Below are 18105 nucleotides of genomic sequence, written 5' to 3' on the forward strand. Positions count from 1 at the left end.
ATAGGTGGAGGAGTTAGATGGTGGTGGTGGTGGGGCTCACTCCAATAAAGGGTCACGCTGCCCACTCCCTAAATTGACAATGCTCGGGGTGGGGCGGGGAGAGGGGTCTGTTTGCCAGTCAAATCAGCCCCCGCACAGTGTCCAACGGCCCCGAGGAAGCTGTCTCTGGAGAGAGGTTATTCAAATCACTGCAGCTGTCTCCAAGTCTGGGCAAAGGGAGGGGACGCTCTGATTTTCTAGCCCCAGGATGTAGTTGTGGGGAAAACACATCTCCCCATCATGGAGAAAACACATCTCCACAAGGGAGTCACACCCACAAGTTGAGTGCCATGTCTCACAATCAGGGAAGGAAAAAAGACTGCACCCGTTAAGGGTTCTCTGGATGATCCAAAGGCCTTTTGGCTCAACTGAAGATTTAAGTGAGAAGCAGTCAGGTCACGGCTAGTGTTGAGAGGGACCTCTGAAGGTCACTTGGTCTAACCTCTTCATTACTGATTATAGGTGCTCAGGGCAGCCAATGTCTTTCCCAGGGTTATCACAGTTACTAAGTAGATGAGGCAGAATTTGAACCCTGATTTTTTCTGACTTCACATCCCATGTCCTATCTCTTTGCCTCTCCTGCCTATGTCCTATTTTTTTTTTCAACATCGGACACACAAGTTTGATAGGTGATCAAGCTCTGGGTATTCAAGATAGATCAAGAAACATTTGTGGGGAAAGGACCAAGCAGGCAACAAGGTCAAGAAGGGACTGCCAAGGAAACATTAATAGTGTCTAAACAAGGCAGGCAGGAGTTGGGCCCCTTTAGCTCTGGTGTGGCCACATCTAGGGTCTCCTGTCCAGGGCGGGGATATTGGCCAATTGGCAGCTTAGAAAGGGGCCTCTAAACCATGTCTGAGAAACGATGAAGTGATGAAGTGAAGTGGGACATGGGACCACTGTCTTCCAGGAGACGGCCGGGACTCTGCTTGGCCCAGAGGGGCAGAACTGGAACTGATGGAGGTTCAGATTTGGGCTTGTTATACAAGGGATTGCATAACCATCTGAGTTGCCCTGCCTTGCTGAGGGAGCGACCTCCCCACCAGAGGAATCTTCAAGAAAAGGCTGAACTGTTTGGGACCATCACGGATAAACTTCATGGGGCAGGTTCTGGTGGGGGGAAGGACGTAGGAGTAAGAGCACCTCTAAGGGATCTTGCAAGTCTGGGCCCCCCTGCCCAAAGGGGCTGCCCTAGGATGAGAGGGCTGGGGGGTGGATGAGGCACAGCAGCCACTCACATCAAAACTGTTTATTTTCCAAAAAATAGACATTTTCTTAAAAGCAGCAGAGCAGAAAAGGAAAAGGTTCTCATGTCAGTGGTATGGCTCTTGACCCCCAGAAAGGGTAGTGGTGTCAGAGGATGCTCAGGCCCTTCTCCCCTGCCCCGCCGTCATCTCCCTGCCACCCGCCCCTGCCTTTCTTCGAACAGCCTGCACCAACAGCTCCGAGTAGTGTTCCAGCAGGGCCCGGACTTCTGAGCTGGGCAAGGACCACAGCAGAGGGGACGGGAGGCCTGGGGCTGGGCTTGCTGCGGGGGAAGGGGAAAGGGTCCAGGTGCGGGCCGGGGCCAGAGCCAGGCCCTGCGCCGGAGAGGGGGCTGGGGACAAGGGTAAGGATGGGGATTGGGCCACCTCCTCCCCCCCAAGCCAGGCCACAGCTTCCAGCTGGCCCTGTATCCACAGGAAGGTAGATGACAATTCTGCTTGGACTTGCTGCTGTTCCCCGCTCATGCGGGGGCCGGAAACTACCTGGAATGGAAGCAGGGAGAAGAGAAAGAAAGGAGGTGGCATCAGGAACACAGCCCCCTTGGCCAGCTGGGTCTCTGGCCCAGGGCCACAGCAGCCAGGCTTGCTCAGGCTCAGAGCAGGAAGGAGAGGTGGAACACTCACGGGTAAGTGTCGTGGCCTCCGCCCCCTTCCCTCAGCACGCCCAGGCCTGCCGGACCCACAGCACTGCCAGCCCTTACCAGGTTGTAAAGGTCCAGGGCCTCCTGGAAGCTCCGCTGCAGCTTCTGGGTAACACGTTCCGCATTGCTCATGCTGAGCTGGGGGACTAAGAGAGAAGCCCCATCAGCCAAAGGGGCACCCAAAGCCAGCGGGTGCAGGGGGCTGGGACAGAGGGGCTGATCTCCTAGTAGAGGAGCTGAGCTGGGTCAGGGAGGCTGGGAGGACAGCAGATGTTGAACCCTTCCGTGCTCAGGCACAGGGCTGGCTATTGGGGGGCGGGGGGCCTGGTCTATTTCAAATACTGATAGTGACGGAGAGGGGCCCAACAGTGCCGGTGTGTGCAGCTGAAGGGGTAAAGGTAATTATGAGGTGACAATGTCAGGGCCTTTGCTGGGGGGGGGGGGGAACCACAAGAATTCAGTCTTCTCCTCCTGCCAACAGGACACTCTGGGCCTGGGCAGAGGGAGGGCCTCCCGAGTCCCTGAGGCAGTGACACTCACCAGGGAGGGATTCCAAGAGGGGGGCTTCAGATGCGGTGCCCCTGGGCCCCCGAGATTCTATGGAAGCTGGTCCCTTGGTGTGGGCCTGCATTGGTGACTCAGCCTGTCGGAAGCCGGGCTCGTAGAGGCTCATGTCCTTCATCTCAGGAGCATCACTGACCAGGAACGCTGGTGGGGCAGCCTCCACTGTGGCCAGGGAGCCCTTGGCCCAGCCTCTCCCCAGGCCTGTCCCAGGAGGCCCGGGGGCTGGGGCTGGGGGCTGGGGAGGCATCAGGAGCTGGTCACAGATGCTGGGCAGGTCCAGCCTCAGGCCAGCTCGAGCTTCATGATTACCCCAGAGGGGCAGAGGCCGACTCCCCTCCATGCTATTCAGCTCTTTGGCCCTGCTTGGCAGACCATCTGGTCCCAATGTTGAGAGTTCTCCCATTGACAGGGGCCTCCTTAAGCCATCCAGAGATCGTGGGGGCTCTGTCAGGGTAGGGGTGAAGTTTTCTCCAAGAGATACGCTTCGTGACATCTTTGCTTGGGAGCTTGTGGTGACCTCCACGTAGGAACAGGCCTGGGAGTTTCGTGGGTCTCTGCTGCCTCGGGACAGGGTGGAGGGCAGTGGAGGGGACTGCTTTGGCTTCATTTCCCTGTCTTTCTCCAAGGGGAGGCCTGGGAAAGCCTCAGGGGGTGGGCCTGGCACTATGCTGCTGAGGCCAGAGACTAGATGGAAAACAAATAGATTACTCCTTCGGGCATCCCTGGGAAAGGAAGGGACAACTCCCCGGCCTGACCCCAACTGCCTGGGGGACAATGGGGCTAGAGGTCAGGGTCCTGAGGTGGGGGGGGGACACACTCAGCAGCTACAGGGGCATCAGTACCCTTGCCATGTTTCAGAGTTCCCAGATGGCTGATGCCCAGGAAAGGCCTGGTCTGGAACGTGCTGGGAAGGTGGGCACAGAGACACAGGGAGGCCTTACCCAAAGGGAGCAGGGCAGAAGAGTCGGTCTTACCCAGCGGACACCAGGACACAGGCACTGGGGTCTCTGGGCTCTCAGCTGCCTTCTCTCCAGGGAGTCCCTTCAAGGCCAAGCCGTCACACAGTTAGCCAAGAGTTGGGAGCCACCCAGCCTGCCCCTCCCCATCCCAAGCTCCCGTCGGGCCAGGAAGGCAGCCACACTCACATCGGTGGCATCTGCTGCACCATAGCTCCTGTCGGTCCTCTGGGCCTCGACCCCTTCCCGACGAAGCGCCACACCTTCCAGGGGCTTCACTAACTGAAGGGGCAGTGTAGGTGGGAAGGTGTGTGCAAACCTGCAGGGGAAACAGGTGCATCAAGTAGGATGAGCCTGACGGGACAAGGAACAGGAAGAGAGGGAGGCAGGGATGCCAGGGCCCCACCCTCAGCCAGGTTCTGAGCATGATGGGGAGGACCAAAAACACTGACATCAAGCCCAAACACAAGCAGGGCCTGCACACAATGCCAGCTGAGTCCCTGAGGGCAGGGCGCTCCCCAGAGGAACACACAACTCTGGGCCTGGCAAAGGGCTGAGAGAGGTGCTGAGCTCTGCACATGGGTGTCTCCCCAGATCGAACCTGGCTATCTGCCCCACATCAGCCCAGGAGGTCAGGGGCACCAGTGTCTTCAGTGGGGGTTCCCCTCCTAGCAAGGAAGGAGATAAGAGGTGGCGAGTACCCTCAAGGGGGGAGTACTAAGATCCTGTAATCCCCTAAGGAAGAGGAAAAATAGGCTCTTCTCACTTCCTGAAGGGTACAAGCAGGCAGCTAGGTGGTGCAGTGGATAGAGCACTTGTCCTGGAATCAGGAGGACCTGAGTTCAAATCCAGCCTCAGACACTTGACACTTACCTGTGTGACCTTAGGCAAGTCACTTAACCCTCATTGCCCAACACCCCCCCAAAATAAAAAATTAAAAAAAATTTTTTTAAATGAAGGGTACAAGCTGACCTGGGAGGGTCCCAGAGGGGACCAAAGCTGAGAAGGGGAGGGGGTGGTGGAGAAGAGCTATCACACAAAAAGGTGGGGGGGAGCTAAGGAATGGCTGAAGCATGGGATGGGTGGGTCCACACAGGGCTCCAAGGATATGACACAAGAACAGAGAGCCGCTATGGAGAGGGGAAGAATTTATTACTTTTTTTTTTTTTAAACGGGGCAATGGGGGTTAAGTGACTTGCCCAGGGTCACACAACTAGTAAGTGTCAAGTGTCTGAGGCCGGATTTGAACTCAGGTACTCCTGAATCCAGGGCTGGTGCTTTATCCACTACGCCACCTAGCCGTCCCTGAGGGGAAGAATTTATGACCAAACAATAGATGGAGAATATTGTGAAAGGCAAAATGGATCATTTTGCTTATATCAAAAAGGTTTTGCACAAACAGAAGAAATGAAGCCAAGATTAGAAGGAAAGCAGAAATCTGGGAAATAATTTTTACAGCCAGAATTTCTGATAAAGGTCTCATTTCTAAAATATATAAGAATACAGGTCATTCCCCAATTGAGAAATGGTCAAATGATGAACAGGCAGTTTTCAGATGAAGAAATCAAAGCTATGTACAGCCATATGAAAAGATGTTCTCAATCACTACTGATTAGAAAACAACTCTGAGGTACCACCTCACACATATCGGATTGGCTAATATGACAAAAAAGGAAAATGCTAAACGTTGGAGAAGATGTGGGAAGATTGGAACACTAATACATTGTTGGTGGAGTTGTGAACTGATCCAGCCATTCTGGAGAGCAATTTGGAACTATGCCCAAGGGGCTAGGGGGCTGTGCATACCCTTTGACCCGGCAATACCACTACTAGGTCTCTATCCCAAAGAGATCATAAAAAAGGGAAAAGGAACCACATGTACAAAAATATTTATAATAGCTCTTTGTGGTGGCAAAGAATTGGAAATCAAGGAGAGGCCCATCAACTGGGGAATGGCTGAACAAGTTGTGGTATATGAATGTAATGGAATACTGTTGTTCTATAAGAAATGATGAGCAGGAGGAGTTCAGGAAAACCTGCAAAGACTTAAGTGGACTGATGCTGAATGAAAAGAGCAGAACCAGGAGAACATTATACACAGTAATAGCAACACTGTGTGATGATCAACTGACATAGACTTAACTCTTCTCAGTAAAATAATGATCCAAAACAATTCCAAAGGACTCATGATGGGAAAATGCTTTCCACATCCAGAAAAAAGAACTGTGGAATTTGGATGCAGATTGAACTATACTGTTTCAAATTTATTTTCTTCTTTTTTTTTTTTAGGTTTTTCCTTGTGTTCTGATTCTTCTTTCACAACATGACTAATGCAGAAATATATTTAATGTGATTGTACATATATAACCAAATCAGATTGCTTTCTGTCTTGGGGAAGGGGGAAGGAAGGAAGGAAGGGAGGGAGGGAGGGAGAAAAATTTGGAATTGAAAATCTTATAAGAGCAAATGTTGAAAACTATTGTTACATGTAACTAGAAAAAAATAAAATACTATTAAGATTGAAAAATAAATTAATTAATTAAAGCACTGGGGAAAAAAAAAAAAGAACAGAGCCACAGGCTGCTGGGGCAGGGGCTCCAACAGAGATGCAAAGGCGACTTCTACAAAGTCATGGGTATATGGGCAAACATCACAGAGGATTGGGGGGGGTGGAGGGGAAAGAAGGGGGGAAGGGACAGAAGGATCATTATGGGATTGGACAGGCCTCAATCCTTGGCCCTGTGGGCAGTGGACCCCAGAGGGGAAAGTCTGCAGGCCAGTGCTCCCTGTCAGCCCAGGGACTGTGCCAATGGACAGCTGGGGTCACTGTACATCACTCCCCAACCACAGCTAAACCTCTCCCTCTCCCATCCAGCTTAGTCGCCTTCTTCCTCTCCCTCCCACTCTCCCCTACCTGGGATTTTTCTGGAATCTAGAAAGAAACTGGGCAGAAATGCTCAGGCGAGGATTGAGGAAGAAGTGTTTCTCGGAATCAGCATCCGCCTCTGGGGGCTCCACATCCTTCAGGGAACCATTAAACACCTCTGGGTGGGCAAGAACAGCATTTTCAATTTGAGCAACTGCCCAGCTCTGTAGGAAGGGGGGCGTGGGGTGTTATCAGAGGGGTTTTCCAAAGAAGCAGCTAAATGAGGCCCAGAAGAGAAAAGGTGGGGGACAGAAGAGGGAATCTGGGAGGAACCCCTGGGCTCTAGGCCTGAGGAGTCCGCTACAGCTGCATACCGACTGTGGAAACCACGAATTCCGATTTTCTCTTCTATTTTCATTTATGTGGTTAAACTACACCCCTCGCAGTCCTGGGCCAGTGCGTGGACACCTCGCCAAGACTAAGCTGCTGAGCAGTTGCTGGTCTGAACTGGTAGAATTCCAAGTAGCAATGGTACCATCAGGGGCGAACAAGGGCCCATCCCTTTCAGAGACTGGGGAGGGGCACCAGGGCATAGAGAAGCCTCACTGGCTGTGCCACAATATAAGGGGAGACGCTCACTTTACTGGAGTTGGTTAAATTCTGAATAAAGCAGATCAAAGCCAAGGAGGAAATCAGCAAGGAAAACAGAGGAAGAATAGTCAGTCAAGGCAATGGTGCGGGTCGAGGCCCCAAACGAGAAAGTGTCTAGTCTGACACTGGGGAGGGTGGGGACACCAGCTCAGCCCAAACCAGAGACTCCACTTGGCGGTAACCTAGAGAGGGTTAAGCTGGTTTTTGCCCGGGGGGAGGCATGACGTGCAGCCTTGTTTTGTTTCTGGAAGAATCCAACCAGGTCCCTAGTGTCAACAGCCCTCCCACTCCCCTGTGCTGACACAACACCCAGCACTCCCTGGGGCTCACAGATATTTCACTCTGCCAGCTCTTAGGAATCTAGCAGGAAACAAGAAGCAGACCAAAGAATGTCCCCCATGTAACAAGGCAACCAGAAACGGATAGTCGATCAATTAGCAAGCACTTACAAAGCTCAAGACAGCAGTCTTAGGCATGTGGTCCTCCTCATGGGCCAGATGAGACAACCCCCCTCCCCCAACCTCTCCAAGACAAAGGGAAGAGGCCCAGATCCTGTACCCCACCCAAAGAGAGCTGCCATCCCTGGTGTGAGGGGGCCAGGACCGACACACCCTGTGCAGCCCAGAGGACTTACCTTCAGGATGGGCATCAGTGAGGGTTTCAAAATGGTGTCTAAGAAACTTCTCCTGCTCTGGTGTCTGTGGCAAAGAGCTGCTGGGAGGCAGGGGACCCTCGGGTGTGGCAAGCTCTACTTCCGATGCGCTCTCTGTGTCCAAGGCCAGCACACCAGGATGCCCCAGAACAAGAAAGGAGAGCCAGGCCTCGTAGGGCAAAGGAGGGCCTCCCAGCACCATCCCTCAGACCAAAGAGGACGGGACTCACCTGGGACTAAGGGGATGGGCTCAAACGGGCTCTTCTCGGCCTTGGCCTGGGGGGATGAGGAGTGAATGGCTTTGAAGCTTCCTCCCAAGTCAACAGTCTCCACTTCAGTTTCAGCCTGGGACTCCAGTGACTCCCCACCTGCAGGGAACACATTCAGGGACTGCTCTCACTGGTGATGCCCGGTCACACTGAGTTAGGCCAGGTAGGTAAACTCTGGAAGCACCAAAAGCAGTCCAGCCATCAGGGCAGGAGGGAAGGGGCAGAAAGCACTCCCAAGCCTACACAGAGTCTGTGAGGACAGAGGGCACTGCCAGGCTGGGAAGGGCCTTGAATGACCAAACAAAGAGCCTGAGCATTGTGGGGAGGCAAAGGAAGCTAAGGCCAAGTTGTGAACAGAGGGTCTGAGCTCATGCCAGACTTCAGCAAGCCAGCTGAGAAAGGAGTACCCCTAGAAAAGGAAGGTTTAACCCCAGCAGGCTGGGGGAGGCCCACCCCAAACAAGCAGAGGTGGTTCTCTCCCATTCTCCACCTGGGCATCCTGTAGGGGGAGGGGCATGAAGCCCCGGGAAGATCCAGGCAGAGCTCTCCACAGACAGAGGGGTCTGTCTGCCTTGTGCCTACCTCCAAGCTGGTGCACCAGGGCACGGCTGCTCAGATCCCCAGTCAGAACTGAGTTGACTCGAAGATAACCACTGCCCAGCTGACAGGGGGAGACGTCCACTTCTTTCAGATGATACTCACTTCAAAGAAGGGAGAAAACCCAAGGGAGAGGCTATCACTGAGCGCTCCCCAACTGACCTTCCTGGCGCCTGGGGACAAACAGGGCTGCCCCAGACAGAGGGGGACCCCCCAAGCTAGAGGGCCTCCCAAAGTAAGCATGGGGCTTGGGGCTTGGTATGGCAAACATAGAGCCCAGGACACCCTCTGCACTTTCTCAAAGCTCACTGGCTGACCTCCCCAAGGAGCCACCTTCCTCCTGGCTCCTGCAGAACATCTTGGACTGGCCAAGGGAAGCCAGGAAAAGAGGCTGGACAAGGGGACAGAAATGCGGGGTCTGCCATTTCCACTGGCTGCTGTGGGACCACCAAGGAGTCACAGCACTGCTCACAGTCTTTGGAAATGGAGACCATAATCGCTGCACTGCCAAACTCCCAGGGTTGTTTGAGAAAAGTGATTTGTGAACTCTTATGTGCAGGGGATGTGACTTAGACCGGGAGAAGTGGATTCTCTTCCCAGCCCTCAGAGAAGGAAACAGTGCGTGTGCCAGGTACCCACTCCTTGCCCGTCCCCTCTGCTCTGGGGCTCCAAGGCTCAGGCTGCTCTTTGAGAATATCTCGCCTCTACCCACCCCGCGTCATTCTGCAGCCCCAAAGCCCATGGGCCTGGCTGACAAAGACCCCCCCAGTGCACCCCCTCATCTCCAGAGGATCCCCCCGCAGAAGCAGTAGCTACTGCAAGAAGAGAAGTCACACCTGCTGTCTGGGATGGCCTCTGGCTCCACAGTATAAATGATGATGTCACTCGCCTTAGGAGACTCCAGATCCAATTGGAGGAAGTCAGGACACCGGAAATCACCCTCTGTCTGGCTTTGGTCCTCTTGGCCCTCTGTCTGAAAGAGCACAGAAGCTCATTGTCTGAGAGTAGAACGCCCACGCAGGCTAACCTGGTGCCATTCATGCTGGCCCTCACCACAGCCCGCGTCTGAGCCTGCCCAGGAAACCCAGAGCCGTGGTACTGACCTCCGTGAGCAGGTGGGCCAGACTCTGCGGCTCCACCTTCTCCAGGCCCGAGTCGTCCAGCACATCTGGGTTCACAGGGCTGAAATAGTAATTCAGGTCGCGGGCATCCAGAATGGTCTTGATGGGCTCTCTGTCTGCCCGTTCTGCCCAGCGGCCATGAGGCTGGTAGCTCCGCTTGGCATGGAATGTGGCCGGGTCCACATCATCGTCTCCCAGCTACAGAGACAAAGAAACATCCAGCTGTGCCCCTGCCCGCCAACTGTTCAGCCGCCCATTTCCCAGAAGAATGCCCAAGGGCTGCCCCTGGCTGACCAGACAGAGCAGCTGAGCCTCTGACTATGTCACAGAAGAAGCCTCTGAAGCAATAACTCTTCCTAAGGCCTCGGGTTGGGTTCTGGTGCCACGCCTGCCCATGAAAATCTTCAAGAGCTTTACCTATTAGGGAGACTTAGCTCACTCTGGACCAGGTGCCTGGTCTTGAGAGAGGGCACAGGAAGCAGCTCCTGAGGGACCTGGCACACCTTGCAGGAAGAGCGGACCAGGTTCCCTAGGTGACTGAAGAGAGCCAGATCCCCTCCTAAAAGCTCTCCTTGCACTTCCCCCTTCTTCAGCCCTGGCCTCTAGAGGGGCAACAAGCCCCAGAGCAGGAAACAGCCACCAGGGAAGGAAGGACCTCTGTGGCCGGCAAAGCCCTCACCTGATGATGGACACTGTCCCTCCCGGCCAATCACCCACTCACCAAGCGTTTTGCCCAGAGAGGAAGCTTGCCATTGGTCAACAGGCATCGGGGATCTAGAAAGCCAAAGGCAATGAAGGTCAGGAAGAACAGCCTATCCTCGTGTCTCTCTCCTAGGGCTTGGGGAAAGGAATGACACTAGAAGGTTGTCACTGTCCTCAACTGTCCAGGCCTGACCCCCAACTACAAAAGATCTGGGGGGCCCAGGACAGAATGACTTCCCCCAAATGAGAAGCTGCCCAGAAATGGGACAGAACCACCTCAGGCAGAGAAGGGGAAGAAGCTAGAGATATCACAGCCCAGATACCTGCCGAGTACCCTTCCAACACTGGAATTCCGTGGCACTACTCAAACCCGTCCAGTGCAGGGAGCGGGCCGTGTTGGCAGCTTGTGGCCAAGCCCCCTGGGAAAATCTCCAAGCACTGAAGCTGGGGGGGCAGGGTAGAGTCCCTGAGATGTAACCTTGTCATTTCATGGCAGTGAAAAGTAGGCCACAAGATCCTAGGTCTTAAGCCAGAGGGCATCAGGGGCCAGCCAGGCTAACACTTCTGCCCATCCTCCCCTCTGCCCCTTTTACAGACGAGGTGCAAGGAGGGGAAGCCCAAGGGAGTGAGTACCAGAGGCCAAGTCTGCAGCCCTTGTCCTCCCCGAGCGAGCAGGGACCTGCCTGTCTCAAAGCTGTCCTTGGCGGGGGTCTTCAGCAGCTCCTCTTGTTCACACTCCTCTTCCAGCTCATCCTCTGTCTGCTCTCCAGGGCTCAGAGAACAAGTCCCACTGGGCATTGACACATAAGTCTCCCGTCTGGACGCAAAGAGCAGAAGAAGACACAGCTCCAGGACCTTCCTGAAGGCTGAGCCCACTGTGGCCAGGCAAGCCCAGAAACTTGGCTGCCCCCAACCTTGAGTAGGGCATGACTGACTCTACCCATCTCAGCCCTAGCCAAGAAACCCCCGCACTGGAGACCCTCCCATGGCCTCTCAGAGCCTCCCTTCTTTGCTCTCTCACAAGTTGCCACATCCTACCCTCCTTCCCAACGGATAAAGGAGGAGCAATGAGCCCCTTTCCAGAGCTCGGACCCTGGAGCGCTGCTTTGGGGGTCACTGAGCCTCTTGGGAGGTAACCACAGTGCCCTGCACCACTACAATGATGCTCGTGACAGAGAGGCAGTCAGAGGATGAGCTGCCTACCTCAGCTGGTTGGACCATTCTCTCTCTTTCATTTTCTTCTGTTGCTCAATGTGATCGATTTCCATCAAGTGCTGTTTCATGCAGTTGGTGATCTCTGGGCCCAGCTGCCAGATAAACACACAGCTGGAGGAGAGAGAAAGGCCAGATGAGGAGTAAGGGCTAGTCTAAGCACTCGGTGTACAAACAGAAAGATGGGAAGTCTCTGCTCCCCAAGAGCTCACATTTTAAGGGGGGGGTGTGTGTGACAGCATCTAGGAGGGAGAAAGGGGTGAAGTGAGGGGAGAGATGAGGACATTTAAAGACCAAGAAACAGTATGGCCCAGTGGAAAGAGCTCTGGACGAGAGGCCTCCAGGTTCAAATCCCACTTCTCACACCATGTGACTATCTAAGCCCTCTCACACCTCAGCTACCTCATCTGAAGAAGTGAAGCTCCCATGAGACCTTGTATATAATAAAGGCCTCTGTGAACCTTGATACATAATCTAAGTGCCAGCTCTTTGTCTCCCTAGTTGGCCTTCCAGGCTCTATGGTAGTAGCCCGTATGCTAAGAATGCCCCAGTGCAGGGGCAGCTAGGTGGTGCAGTGGATAGAGCACCGGCCCTGGATTCAGGAAGACCTGAGTTCAAATTTGAGCTCAGACACTTGACATTTAGTAGCTGTGTGGCCCTGGGCAAGTCACTTAACCCCAACTGCCTCACAAAAAGAAAGAAAGAATGCCCCAGTGCCATTCTCCAAGGCACTGATGAAAATGCTGAACCTTATAAGATAGGAGGGCCTGCTCTGGGACACGCCACTTGAGTCCCTCCTCCCTCCAGGCTGACAGCAGCCATTCTGGGTTCAGTCATTCAGCCAGGTCAGATATAGCTAGCAGCTAGGTGGCGCAGTGGATAGAGCACCGGCCCTGGATTCAGGAGGACCTGAGTTCAAATCCGGCCTCAGACACTTAACACTTACTAACTGTGTGACCCTGGGCAAGTCACTTAACCCCAATTGCCTCACTAAAATATATATATATATATAGCTAGCTACCCTATCCCCTAATCCCCATCTAGGACCTCAAGAGAGCACAAGAGACTGTGTCAAACTCTTTGCCAAAATCCAGGAGTGCTAGGTCAATAGCATGCCATTCATCTACCAAGCTAATGACCTGCCAAAAGAGGACATGACATTAGACTTGTCTAAGCACTGGCTCTCTTGGTGATTGCTGCTTTCCTTTCTAAATGCTTACAAATCATCCCTTTAATGACTCGTTCTAGTATGTGGCCAGAAATCAAAGTCAAACTCAATCTCATCTCTTTTTTCCTCCTTGGAATTTTTAGGGTTTTTTTTCCCAGTTGAGTCATCTAAACTTTAATCCCCTAAAAATATTCTGAGGAAGTTCAGCTGTCTCACATCAAAAGGCAGCTCCATCAAGAGATTGTGACACTGAAAAATCTGACAAACAAAAACACATTGTTTCCTTCCATGAACACCGTTAGGGCAGCTAGGGGGCAATGTAGTGCATAGAGCGCCAGGCCTGGAGTCAGGAAGACTCATCTTCATGAGTTCAAATCCAGCCTCAGACACTCACTCACTGTGTGACCCTGGGGCAAGTCAATTAGCACTGGCGGCCTCATCTATAAACTGAGCTGGAGAAGGAAATGGCCAACCACTCCAGTATCTCTGCCCAGAAAACCCCAAAGAGGGTCACAAAGAGTGACATGACCGAAAAACGACTGAACGACAATAACAAAAGATGCAGATCCCTGAGAATGAGCCCACGCACATCCATAGTTTGCAGAGTGAAACTAGACAGCCCCACAACAGCCATTAGCCCAAGTGCCTGAGGGCAGAGTACATGAGGATCACCCCAGTCACAGCTACACTGGTGAAAGTGCTCCCCACGGCAGAACACGCAAAGCACCTTGGAAACACCCACCAGGCTCAGGGGGCTTTGACCATACAATACAGGTACTGTGTGAGAACTACCTGAAGAACATCCCCACTAGGCCCAGGGGCCTTGGCTATGGCACACATAGCTGTCCTGGCTCCATGGACACTGCCCATGGCACCCACTCGGGCCCATGGCACCTGAGAATTTCCCCAGATAGAGCCACGCTGGTCAAGCAATCAATCAACAAGCACAAGGTTCAAATAAGACCATGGATGCTGAAAAGTGTTTTAAAACAAACTATAAAATCATAACATTATTTTCATTTCTCTATTGCGTCCTCCCCTTGCATCCCCCGTCCCCACGGCCCCAAGAGTTCAGCAATGTGTCCTATCCCACAATTCCTTTCTTACCTATCTCCAGAGACAGTGATTAGGTGACGACAGTCATAAGTAAACTTCATGCCTGTGACAATTTCTGCAACCAAATCAGAGAAGAGTCTCTCACAACCACCTCTGTGGGAAAAGCACTACAGAGGTGTGGGCCCTGGACCAGACAATAAATGGGCTGACCTACCTGAATGTCCAAACATCTTGGCAATGCACTCTCCAGAATAGAAGTCAATCACTGAGATGGACTTATCAGAGCAACTGGTGGCTAGGAAGGTGCCTGAAGGGTCCACATGCACCTGCCCAAGGGGAAAGAGGGAAACACCATCATGGATCCAGCTCCAAAGTCTGTCCTCTCTCGACTTAGGAAGTGTCTTCAGCTCCTCCACCTGGAGGCCTGCCCGCCTGTCTAGTCCCTCTTTGGCAGCCTCCTGCGACCCTTCCCGCAGTTCCAGGCAGTGCTAGTCTGAATCTTCCTGCCCCAATGGAAGGTGCAGTTGCCCCTCTAAACGCCATGGTCTGGCCCATGTCAGGGCCTCCGACCAGATCTCCAAAGGGCCAGGGAATGACTCCAGGGAAGGCCACTTCTTAAAAATATAAACACTATTTTTAACTATTAACTTTTAAATTAAATTATGGACATTTTGGCATACAAAGAAGAAAGAGGATCCTATATGAAACCAGGAGCTTCTGTTCCCTGCAGTCTGGGGTTTTGAAAGCATCTGTCCCATCTTAGAGGTAGGAGCAGGAGGAGAAAAAGCTGGCCTAGGAGCCAGGGAGACCTGGGTTCAAGGCCAGCTTCTGCCCTTGTCCAGGTTTGGCCCCCACACAAATCACGTCACTTCCCAATGCCCCAGACAACTCTCCAGGATGACAAGCTACAGAGTCACTGCTGGCCTGCATGGGCAGAGGCCATGGCATCCCAGATCCAATCTCTGGATTCAAATGAACAGGGCATTCAGAAAACTGCCCCGTCTCTGGCCCCCCTAAACCTTTTCTTTTCTCTGGTGTGGTCTTCATGGTTTATTCATGCTGTTTTCTGGTTTTTCTTCCAATTCCTAGCCTCTCCCTCCCTCCAAAGGCCCATCTCCAGGGCTGAGCCCTCAGTAAATCAATGCCCAGCCTCTCGAGGCCTGTGACCGAAAGACACACTGCACCCACAACCTGTCCTCTCACCTTCAGCAAGGAGCCATCATCCCCCTGAGAGCCCTTGTAGCATTTCTTCTGTTTGCCATTGACCGTGTTGTAGACTCTGGGGAGAATGTCAGGCACCCTCAGGCCCTCAGAAGCCCACTTGACCCCAGCCCAGGCGGCCAGCTCCCTCCATTCACCCTCAGCCCTGCCCCTTCCAAAGGCTCAGAGGGGAGCAGGAAGGAGGGCTGATCAGGACCTCACTGTGCCCCAGCCAATGGGGACCAAGGGCAGGGCCGCAAGGCTCAGCCAGGATCAGGCTGAGCTAGAATGGAGATCAGGCCAAGGGCAAAGCCAGCTCACCTCACATTCCTGTCCTGACAGGCCACAGCTACATACTTCTGAGTGATGTCAATGTCCATGTCATACAGGGTGGTCTTCTCTGCCACATGATGGGTACGTACAAAATGAAGGCCATCAGAAACCTAGGGCCGGGGTAGTCTTCAGAGGCCAGGAAAATCCACCTCCCACCCCCTACCTTTAGGCAACATCTTGGTTTTTAAAAAAGAAAGAGGAATTGAGACCAAGTGTCACTCTGCACCCAGAGGAAAGGTAGCCTGCCCAAAGAGCACTCCATAACCCCCTTCCCCCACTCTCACCCCCCACCTGACTTCAGTCCCTAGGATTACAGTCCCTGGAAGGAACAAGAATAGGGGCCCCCTGACCTTCTGGGCACTGCGGAAGTAGATGCTTTTGTCAGCTCCACAGCTGATCATCTGGATGTCTCTGTTCCCTACAGGAGGGGAGAGAGGTTGGGTCCTTGAACCATAGTTTAGGCCCCCCTGGCTTGAGTTTCTGCAGCTGCCATCTTGGAGGGACTCTGTGGAAGTTCCCAACCCTCCCATGGCTCGGTCACCTTCAGCACTCACTTGGACCCCTGGCATCCTCTCCTCTGTAAAGCTGCCATTTCTCCCAAATCCCACTTCACTTGGGACCCCACCTGTGCCAACTCCAGCTCCCTCTCATAATGTGACCCCTGATATAGCTCCTCCTCCCACCCCATGGGCCGGGTCAGCTTTACATGACCCAGACTCCTCTGCTATCCTTTTGAGAGATAAGATCAAGGGGTCCAGCCAATTTTGTAATTCAGCTAGCACCACAGAGTCCCCTAAAAGGGCCACTAACTTGTTTCCCCCAGCCTCCCCTTTGCATCTTCTACCACCTGATTGCCCAATGGGCCCAAAACCCACAAAAAGGGTTAAGAAGCCCCTGCTCCATAGGAATCCCTTCCTCAATAAGTGGTTATCCTGTATCTGCCTGAAGGCCTCCAATAATGGGGAGACCACTCTGGCCCCAGGCAGCCACCTCACTATGGGTCAGCTGTCTGTGAGGACACCCTTCCACACACAGAACTGCATGTAACTCCTCTCAACTCCACCTTGTGCCTTCTTTTTCCTCCTGGTATCAGGCAGAATTAAGCACTATGTTTCTAGCACCCACAAAGTCTCCTCTTCGTCAGGCTAAACACGTTCTGTTCCGTCCACTGGTCAGCAGAGACCAGCAAGGTCTCCAGCTCCCTCCCCAGCCTGGCTGCTTTCCACTGATACCACTTCAGCTTTCTCAACATTCCAAGACATGATGTCCAGAACCAACCACAAGACTGCAGCTACATTCTGGCCTAGGCAGCAGGGGAGACCCTGGGCTGATGGCTTCCCTTGTTCTGGGCTCTCAAGGCAGCCATCGAGTCCTGTTGGACTAGGGCCCAGAGGGCAGTTTATTTGGGGGATATAATGGTAGTTCAACATCGCACCACTAACTGTCACCTTATTCAAGCCTGGCCACCACACAAGCCTGTCAAGGTCTTCACGTAATAAGTAAGCCCTTAATAAACGTTTTGGGTTGACTGACTGATTTTAGATCCTGATTCTGGTCCTCATCCAAGGCATTAATAAACATGACTAACGGCAAAGGCCAAGGCCCGATTCCTGGGCATCCAATGAGAGGCTTTCCTTCAGTATGACACCGATGATTGGGCACAGTCATCTGGCCAGTTCTAGTCACCTACACTGCTGCAGAGCCCAAACCTCTCTGGCTTTGCTGAATCCTAGGCATGCTGTCTACTGTTCCCCTGTTGAGTAAGGAGGAGAGTCCAGTCTGATTTGGCTTTGGTGAAGTCAGGATGACCCTCAAGCGATCGGTGCTTCCCTTTCTAACCACTCATAAACCTTCCCTTTAATAATACAAGTCTACAATTTGGCCAAGAATCAAAGCCACACTCATTGGCTTATAACTTGAAGGTTCCACCTTCTTCCTCTTAGTGAACACTGGAAGATCTGTCCACCCCTAGTCTTAGAGACCCTTCCCCGTGCTGTGGAATTCTCCGAAGATGACTGAGGCTGAGCAATCACCCATGACCACCTTCAGCATCCTTAGACGAGGTCTGGATCTGATGCTCTGAACTCATGAGGGAAGTGAGGTGCTCTCTTCCCACCTCCTGAAAACTTATCTGGGGCTTTAATTCACTGTGACCCACTTTGCAGCTTACCACTGTGAAGGTCATTCTGAGAGCATAAAAGCAAGACAGAAGTGGGTTAGTTCTTCTATCTCCCATTACCACTGTCCCACTCACTCGGAGTAATGGTCATTGGTCATTCCTTCATATTCCTCTTGCCCTTAACACACCTTAAAATGCCCTTTCTGGTCATCCTTACAATTTTCCAGCCATAGTACCCCTGGCACAGTTTTTACAGGATTAGCCACTCTTTTGTATTCACCCTCCATTATCTGTCTTTGTTCTATCTTCTATGTTAAAACAAAAACCTAATTGTTCAAAGCATGGTCTTGGAGAAGAGTTAGAATGTACCTCCCTCCCTTTACCACAGAAGTAGGAGCATGAATATGATGTCCGCTGTCAGATATAGGGCATGTTTTGATTTTGTTGAACCTTTTCTCTCTCTTTTCAAAACACTGTTACAAGAGAAGGCTTACCAAGGGAGGGGAACAAGATGTATTCAGAAATAAATGTAAAGATAAAAAAAAAGAAATGAGATGTGAAAACAAATGGCATCAATAAAAATAAGGTATAGTTTTAAAGTGAGTTCCCTGTGCATCCACATTAGTCTCTTTTGGGGGGGGAGGGGAGGAGTGGGGCAATGAGGGTTAAGTGACTTGCCCAGGGTCACACAGCT

General features: G+C 52.6%; 1 protein-coding gene across 1 annotated transcript in view; it reads right to left on the reverse strand.

Annotated features, from left to right (window-relative positions):
* Nucleotides 1-1349: 1349 nt before the first annotated feature.
* The window catches only part of WDR62 (WD repeat domain 62), a 37179-nt gene continuing 20423 nt past the window's right edge, over nucleotides 1350-18105 (reverse strand). Inside the window, exons 14-32 of the mRNA XM_043995373.1 lie at nucleotides 15643-15710; nucleotides 15281-15402; nucleotides 14963-15038; nucleotides 13974-14085; nucleotides 13811-13874; nucleotides 11527-11649; nucleotides 11007-11140; nucleotides 10343-10395; nucleotides 9604-9819; nucleotides 9337-9473; nucleotides 8486-8604; nucleotides 7865-8002; nucleotides 7617-7748; nucleotides 6380-6509; nucleotides 3655-3784; nucleotides 3484-3550; nucleotides 2486-3193; nucleotides 2006-2091; nucleotides 1350-1787 (exon numbers count right to left, since the gene is read on the reverse strand). Of these exons, the coding sequence (XP_043851308.1) occupies nucleotides 1404-1787; nucleotides 2006-2091; nucleotides 2486-3193; nucleotides 3484-3550; nucleotides 3655-3784; nucleotides 6380-6509; nucleotides 7617-7748; nucleotides 7865-8002; nucleotides 8486-8604; nucleotides 9337-9473; nucleotides 9604-9819; nucleotides 10343-10395; nucleotides 11007-11140; nucleotides 11527-11649; nucleotides 13811-13874; nucleotides 13974-14085; nucleotides 14963-15038; nucleotides 15281-15402; nucleotides 15643-15710 (2999 nt within the window). The 3' untranslated portion in view covers nucleotides 1350-1403. The remainder of the gene's footprint in view (nucleotides 1788-2005; nucleotides 2092-2485; nucleotides 3194-3483; nucleotides 3551-3654; nucleotides 3785-6379; nucleotides 6510-7616; nucleotides 7749-7864; nucleotides 8003-8485; nucleotides 8605-9336; nucleotides 9474-9603; nucleotides 9820-10342; nucleotides 10396-11006; nucleotides 11141-11526; nucleotides 11650-13810; nucleotides 13875-13973; nucleotides 14086-14962; nucleotides 15039-15280; nucleotides 15403-15642; nucleotides 15711-18105) is intronic.

The sequence above is a fragment of the Dromiciops gliroides genome, chromosome 3, assembly GCF_019393635.1.
Source record: "Dromiciops gliroides isolate mDroGli1 chromosome 3, mDroGli1.pri, whole genome shotgun sequence".
NCBI classification, from domain to species: Eukaryota; Metazoa; Chordata; class Mammalia; order Microbiotheria; family Microbiotheriidae; genus Dromiciops; species Dromiciops gliroides.